A 7699-nucleotide genomic window follows, 5' to 3' on the forward strand; every position below is an offset into this window, starting at 1 on the left:
CCAAGATAAAAAAATACTTTGGTGAATTAAAAAGTGCCCGAGGAGGGGATCGGCTCGAGGGGGCAGGCAGTGGGCTCGTCAGAGGGCGCTCTGGTCTTTGATAAAGGCGGTCCTCTCGCCCCGGCCCTCGTCCTCTTCAGAGTCAGATGGGCACTCCTGCCAGGCTTCGGGGGGCAGCCCCTTGTAGGAAATGAGGCCCCGGTCCATCGTGTACACCTTCACTCCCCGGAAGCTGAAGCCAGAGCGCAGCTGCAGGACCAGGAAGACAGTGACGAATACCAGCACGATGAAGGCACAGCTGAGGCCAGCCACCACCTCAGGCAGGTGCGAGGGCAGCAGCCCGGCCTGCAGCCGCGGCTCCACCTCCACCTCTGGGGGTGGCCGGGGCGGCGGCGGCTGCGCCTGCAGTGGGGACTCGCGGCTGCTCTGGCTCTGCCGGGAGCATGTCTGCTCCACAGGGTCCAGGGAGGCATGGCTGGGGCAGCTGAGGCAGTCTGTGGGGGCCGGCCCCTGGCATGTGGCACACGAGGTGTGGCAGGGGGCACAGACACTGGCCCGGATGGTCTCGACGTCGTTCTCGGTGCTATAGTGCGTATCGAGGACTTGGGGAGTGAAGCCTGCTGGGCAGTGCTGGACGCAGTTCTTCTGGTGCAGCGAGAAGCCCTCCTCACACACTGCCGGCATGAGAGAGGTGGCTGGGGTCAGCTGAGTGAGCCACGGCCCCAGGGCCACGTGAGCGTTCAGCCCCCAAACTGTGTTTAACTCAAGGACTCCAGGAACCCCAGGGTCCCTGGAGACTGCTTTTCCTCCTAGAGCTGGGCTTCAGGACAGGCACCCTCCATCCCCCCACAGCCTCAGCCCCAGTCCCCGACAGCACCCATTACTGACCCACACAGGCCTGGCTGGACGTGAGGGTCTTGCAGCCGCTGCTCTCAGGAGGCATGGGCAGCCCCTCAGGGGCCGTGCCATAGAGCACAAGGGTGAATTTGGTCAGCGTCCCTGTTCCCAAGTGGAGAGGAGGCAGGATTAGAGGGCACGGGTACCACCTCCAGCCTCACGGACCCTGTCAGCTTTCCTTGCCCACCCACCCTTGAGCACTCCCAATACCATAGTTGTTGGCTTCGCTGGTGTTTTCAATCTCCAGGACCCACTCGCCAGAGGGGTCCTCGTCCCAGGAATGGGTTGTCATGAAGGCCCAGTCATTAAAGCCATCTGCGGAGTAGTCGTGTGGCCTGGGGAGGGGATTGCACATCATCGTCTCAGACCTCGGGGTACCCTAGGCCAGGGGACATCTGACCTACAACATATGGACCACAGATGCTTCTCCTGCAGTCCCAACCCTGCTGGGCGGGGAGTGCCTGCTGGCCTGGTTGTTCCCGAGGCCGAGTGTTCTCAACCAGGGAATTCTAGAATGGTGCAAGGGTACTACACAAGGGTTGGCAGTAAGAGGACAGAAGCCAGGGTTCCTGCAATATGGGGCAGTCCCACGGGACAAAGCTATCCTTCCCAGCATGTCACAGGTGCCCACAGCATTTGATGATGGGCACGGGGGTGTGAGTGGCACATGGGGAGCACATGGCAGTGAGGGAGAGGAGCTGGGGAGGTGAGGGCAGGAGGTGGAACAGGGCGAGGGCAAGCACCTGGCAGCCAGCAGGGTGGAGCGGGTGCCCATGGGGCTGACTAGGTGGATGGCCAGGTCACCACGGCGATTATAGGACAGGGTGAGGCGCGCCTGCGCGTGCTCCAGCCGGGTGATGTGGTTGGGCTCGCCCAGGCATGCGGTCGGCTCGCACATGCATCGGGTCACCCTCTTCCGCACTTCTAGCCGCTTCCCGATGTCCCTGTGCAGACAGCAGCGTGACGGTCTGTCAGCCTGGCCCATAGGGACCTGCAGGCACCCTGCAACTTTCAGGCCCCATTTGCCACCCCTCACCCCCAGCCCAGGTCCAGCCCTCACTTGGGCTCAGTGAGGATGTCGATGATGCACTTCCGCTGTGGTGCCACCGTCGTCCAGTTCTGCGCCAGGGCGACCATGGCACCTGCGTCCAACAGCCCATAGCCATAGGAGTGGCTCACTGTGGAGACAGGGAAGGTGAGTGAGCTGGAGGCACGCAAGGCCCCCACCTGCCTCCAAGGCCAACCTCTAGGTCTCCCTGACTGCACCTTTCCGGCCCACGCCATTGGTGGCCCAGTCGTTGGCATTGAGGTGGGCTGGCTTCGACGTCTGTACCACCAGGTGCTGCATGTCCCGCCAGGTGAGGTTCTTACTGCAGGGGAGGGAGAGACCAGGGCTCAGTATTTCCAGAGAGAAGCTAAAGACAAAGGGCTGCCCTGCAGAGTGCTGGGGGGAACGGGGTCACCCCCTGCCCACTTACTTGGCCTCCAGGGTGAGTGCGATGATGCCGGCTGCCAAGGGGGCGGAGGCTGAGGTGCCCGTGTGAGACTCTGTGCACTTCTGCCGCAAGTCTGTCGTCACCTACCAGGGGAACAGTGGTGTTGGGGCTGTGAAGGCGGGGCGGGGCAAGTGAGGTCACCTGTCTGCCCTCCCTCTGCCTACAGGTCCTGGGCACCACAGATGGCACAGTGAGTCAGGGCCAAGACAGCTCGTCCCAGCTACCGCTTTACCACCTGGCCATGGATGGGCCAATGCCTGGCCCTGGCTAGGATCTAGTTTTCCAAGAAAGAGGAGTTTAACTTGAGACCAGAAGTCATCAGGAACAATGTAGTTTTTGTTTGTTTGTTTGTTTGTTTTTAAGCAACAACTTTCTTTTTTTCTAATTGCCAGAGGGCATGCGCAACCAGGGGTTTGGGAGAAGGCAATAGGTATGGTGATACCACAATCTCTTCTCCATTTCTTCATCGTTTCAGGATTTTGTCCATGCACGCGTGAGCCTGGCATGTTTTTCGAATTGCTGGGGCTGGGATTTGAACTGTGGTTGGCCATGTGGAAGCCTACTAGGCCCCAGGGCCAGCTCTGGTGCACATTTTTAGGGAGAGTCTATGTTTCTCGAGGGCTTTACAAATGGTCCACAGTCCCCTAGCTCACATTCCATGAGACCTGAGTTACCACTGCCCAGTCACACATGTGTGAGAGGCAGCCAGGGTCCACAAGGGTCCTTGGGCAGAACTAGTCAGCACCCCCACTACCCCAGGCAAGACTCACGATCTGCTTCTCGTTCTGGTTGCCACTGCTGTAGGTCGTGGCCAGTGTGGACGAGCAGGCCTCGCTGTACCAGGGCACGTTGCCGAACTGCGTGGCGCTGCTGATGGACAGCGTGTAGATGCTGTTGGTGTAGCCGTCGCAGTTGCAGCTGTCATGTTCCCGGCCCCCGTTCCCCGAGGCCCAGACAAAGATGGAGCCCAGCCCCCCTCGGCCCTGTGGACAGAGTGGCCTGGGGTCACTCCAGATCAGAGCTTGGGGGAGACCTGGCAGGAAGACACTGCTAGAGACCGGGAAGGTCTCTGGGGGTTCCTCACCCACCCAGGTTCCCAGGGACATCCCTGCTGATCAGGTATATATGCGAATAAATACTTTTTATGCAAAAAAATTAGCAAAAAACACAGAGCAGGATAACCACCAAAATGATCAGAGTTGTGAGCTTTGAGGGGTTGGATGGGTGGGGTTATGGGTGATTTTTATTTACTGGACTCTTCCTGTCCCTCAATTTTTTTTGAATTATTTTTTATTTAACTTTATTATTATTTTTATTCTTCAGTTTGATCAGACAGAGAGAGGGAAGGAAAGTGAGAAAGCAGGCCACGAGGTCCAGGACTAGGATGGTGGTCAGCCATGTAGGAGTCTGGTGCCTTTAATCATCACACCACCTGCCAGCGCCCTCTCAGTGTTTTATTACAAATACTTTGACAACATTAAAATTAAACACAATAATGAAACAAGATAGAAAAGCATAAGGACAAGAGTTATGGAAAAGACAGCACTCAACCTGGCCCAAGGCAGGGCCTGTTTCTGTGCTGGGCTCACCTGGCTGACCCCCCTGAAGAAGGCCTCCTCGGCTAGGCGGGCTGGCCCATCCACTGTCTTGCCATCATCCTCGGGGCCCCAGCTGGCACTGTAGATGTGGATGTGGTTGGGGTTCAGGCCCAGCGAGCGTGCTTCCACTGCATCTGTTACCTCACCATCCAGCATACGCACCCCTGGCCACGAAGGGGGGCAGGAAGAGGGATTCTACATGGGTTCAGCTGCCAGAAGCACCCCGAGGAGTACAGCTAGTAACCAAGGGATGGGTAGGGGACAGAGGACCATGCTGGGAAATCACGAGCCCCTAACTGCCAGTATGCCTGTGCCTTCCTTTCTTTTTAATATGTACTTATTTAATTTTAATTGTTATTCTTAATTTGCTATAGGGCATGTGTGCTCACCAAAAAGAGACAGACAGAGAGAGACTGAGAGGGAAAGGGAGATAACGAACCACCAGGTCCAGGACTGCAGTTGACCATGTGGGAGTCCAGGGCCCTAACTACCATGCCACCTGCTGACCACCTGCTGACCTCTGCTTGTGTGCTGACGTCTCGGCCTGTGCCTTTCAAACACAAGACCCAGGGAGGCGAGAAGAGAACACCTCCTGCTCCCAGCCCCCAACACATTCAGACTCTTGTTCTGAAAGGACCACAGTGGTTAAGACCTGCTACATAGGAACTCAGGGCAGACTGTGAAAATTTAGGGAAACTCCTGCTAAGAAACACCCACCTGTCTATGGAGAGGCTAGCATGGGGGTCTAGCTCTTTGCACTGCTAAGAACCCTCAAAAGAGGCTCCATAGTGAGAAGGTGGCAGGCAGGCATGGAAGATAGGAAGTGGGAGGGGAAAATCCCACATGGAAGGGCCCCCCCAAGAGTGGCCAAGGCCCACACCCACCTCCAATACGGGCGTTGTAGGCCACACCTACACCACAGACACCATTGTTGGCTACTGCAGCCACTTCGCCCGCACACCGTGTACCATGCCTGCCAGAGCCAAGAGTGCAGCATTAGTTGGGTGGACAAGGTGCAGCAGACGTGGCCCTCTACCAAGACAACCCTCCATGTGTGCATGGCCCCCTTCCACACCCACAGCCCACTGGGCCTGGTCCGAACCCTCCCTGTGAGCCCCAGCTGGACCAGGGCTATGAAGAAGGCTCAGCCTCAAGCAGGCACGTCTTGTCCCAATTTAGCCCTGCTTCCTTGGGAGAGGGCCCGGCCCGGGAGGCGGAGGCTGGGCTGCTTCTTACCTGTTATCATTCATCTGTGTGTACCGGGGCTGGGGGTCAGGGTCCTGGTCATTGACATCAAAACTGGCCCCAGGATCCTGGAAAGGATGTGGCCTTTGTCAGGAGCAGCCCGACGTGCTGGCCGAATAGGACAGCCCTAGACACCCCTCCCCAGGGATCACTGCCCCCCTCCCTGCTCCTCACATAATTGCCTGCCAAATCTGGGTGGTTCTTCTCAATGCCGTCGTCCAGAATGGAGACCACGATGCCGCGACCCGTGTAGCCCTGGGCCCAGGCTTCCTTCACATTGAGGTCCCGCTGAGTGACACCCGACTGTGGAGACACCACCCCCGTCGCTTACCAGATGTGGCTGGCTGTGTTAGGGTAAGTGGGGCACCCCAGAACCTTCTTCTCTGCCCAGCCCTGCTCCTAAAACACCATGGATTGTCTGAATTTCATGGAAACATGAAGGGCTCTGGGAGGGCCAGACCGTGGCGCAGTGGTAAAACGTGATGCGCTGCAAGGCTGACCCACATGGGAAGGTTCCGAGTTCACTACTGGAGACCTCCCTAAGTATGTGGGGCAACGGGTGTCTGTGATCCAGGGCTGCTAGGGCTGGGGGTGGACAGTGGCATCTGGACCCTGTGGGAGGTGCTGCCTCTCTCCCTCATGGAAGAAATAAACTAAACAAACAAACCAAAAAAAAACTACTGGCGGGCAACCCCCAGGCTTAGCAGGATGGGCTAGGGAGAAAGCATCAGAGACAGCCTTGCAGTCAGCCTCAGGCACCCAAAGGACCTCACGGCGGAGGGGTGAGTGCATCTGGGAGGCGTACGTAGGCCCCGAGGAGGCAGCATACCAGGTACCACTGCTGGGGAAACTTGGGGTCCGTGGGCTCCTGGTACACGTCTCGTTTGGTCCGTCGCTTGACCACTTGCTGCTCCAGCCACCGCACCTGAGTGGGTGAGGAAGACACGTGGGTGTGGCTGAGGCTGGGAGGAAGCAAGAGGGCCTCCTCAGAGCAGGAAGGGAGGGCGGCAGCAGGTGGCACTGGGCTCCACTCACTTGAGGCTCCCTCTTCAGCCGGCTGTGCCGCGGGCGGTGAGGCGACAGAGACCGCTTTGTCACTGCTCGATGCCAGAAGTGGTAATAGTCGCCGAAGATCTGCAGCAGAGCAGGGAGACTGAGCTGGGCTTCCCATCTGTCAGTCCCGGGAGGCGGGGGCCGGGGGTGGACAACGGCAGCAGGGGGAGGCTTACGACCACAGGCATGGTGGGGCACCCGCTCCCTGTCTGGGACCCTGCAGGGGCCGAGGGGCATTTGCTCTCCCTGGGACACGCTGCCCCTCAGAATCTCTGCTACAAGCCCGCAGGCAGGACAAGCCTTTACTTACAGCCCATTGGCCACCTAAGTGCCCCTGGAAGAAAAGCCCGAAGCACCTGCTCTCTGGTGCCAGAATCCTGCCCCCTCTGGCCCCACCCCAGCAATTTCCTTGTGTCCTGTGCCTTGGTCACCAGGCCAGGTAAGAACACCTACCTGGCCCAGGTTGAGGAAGCCATGTTTTTGTGCCACGTTATCAGCCACCTCTGGGCCTCCGGGGATGTGCACGGCCCACGTGTTGGTGAAGACCTTCTGGCCACGAGCATCAGCTTCCAGCAGGACCAAGGTCCCTGCTGCTGCTACCACCCATAGCAACCAGGGCCTCAGCTCCATGGGGGGGCAGGTGGCTGGGACCCCGGAGCTCCCGTCTCCTTGGCCTGGTCACAGGGCCTTGGCTCCCACGTGCCTGTTCACTGCCTGTGGCCCGGGGCTGACTGGCGGGGGCATGGGGCTGAGGCGGGCAGGGCTGGAGGCAGGAAGAGGGCTGCCGCTCTAGAGGAGCAAGGGGAGAAGGGTAGAGAGAAAATCAGTCCCTCCCCAGCTACGCACTGAAGCTACCCTACCCAGCTCATGGCTCGATTGGGCCTGACAGGTGTTCTGGGGGAGAAGGGTTACAAAGGAAAACAGAGTCCCTCCTCGCAGCAGAAATCTAGTCCCTCAAGGTCAGCCAGACAGATGGACCCTCCACCCCCACAAACCCCTCCTGAGCCTTTCTCCACACAAGAACTCAAAAAGTGTGGCAGGAGTGGGATGGGGAGTACCACAGCTAGGGCACTCAAATCAGAAACAAGTGAATACATACTTGCCACAATCTAAGGAAAAAAGATACATTCTAATGCAGTATGTACACAGGATCCCATTTTGTTTTTTAAAAACTATTTATATGTGTATATTTATACATAACCCAAAACAAAATCTGGAGAGACACACGCTAAAATGTTAACAATGGTTCCCTCAAGATGGTGAGAACTGCCAGTAATTGTTTTCTTGTGTCACTGTACGGTCTCCAAACTACCTAGGTATGGCTTATAAAGGAATAAAACGTTGGCTTTTAAACACTCGCTTTTTAAGTAAACGGAGTCTCCACAACTCACTAGGGTTTCCTGGTTCAGC

At 57.7% G+C, this 7699-nt stretch overlaps 1 protein-coding gene across 1 annotated transcript in view; it reads right to left on the reverse strand.

Annotated features, from left to right (window-relative positions):
- FURIN (furin, paired basic amino acid cleaving enzyme) overlaps nt 1-7699 on the reverse strand; it is a 9924-nt gene continuing 2225 nt past the window's right edge. The window contains exons 2-16 of the mRNA XM_006152835.3: nt 6743-7078; nt 6272-6370; nt 6066-6161; nt 5411-5539; nt 5228-5304; nt 4876-4964; nt 3983-4155; nt 3164-3376; nt 2376-2476; nt 2164-2267; nt 1958-2075; nt 1641-1841; nt 1108-1232; nt 889-999; nt 1-674 (exon numbers count right to left, since the gene is read on the reverse strand). Coding sequence (XP_006152897.1) covers nt 79-674; nt 889-999; nt 1108-1232; nt 1641-1841; nt 1958-2075; nt 2164-2267; nt 2376-2476; nt 3164-3376; nt 3983-4155; nt 4876-4964; nt 5228-5304; nt 5411-5539; nt 6066-6161; nt 6272-6370; nt 6743-6919 — 2409 coding nt within the window. The 5' untranslated portion in view covers nt 6920-7078 and the 3' untranslated portion in view covers nt 1-78. The remainder of the gene's footprint in view (nt 675-888; nt 1000-1107; nt 1233-1640; nt 1842-1957; nt 2076-2163; nt 2268-2375; nt 2477-3163; nt 3377-3982; nt 4156-4875; nt 4965-5227; nt 5305-5410; nt 5540-6065; nt 6162-6271; nt 6371-6742; nt 7079-7699) is intronic.

Source organism: Tupaia chinensis, unplaced genomic scaffold, assembly GCF_000334495.1.
Source record: "Tupaia chinensis unplaced genomic scaffold, TupChi_1.0 Scaffold000359_1, whole genome shotgun sequence".
NCBI classification, from domain to species: Eukaryota; Metazoa; Chordata; class Mammalia; order Scandentia; family Tupaiidae; genus Tupaia; species Tupaia belangeri.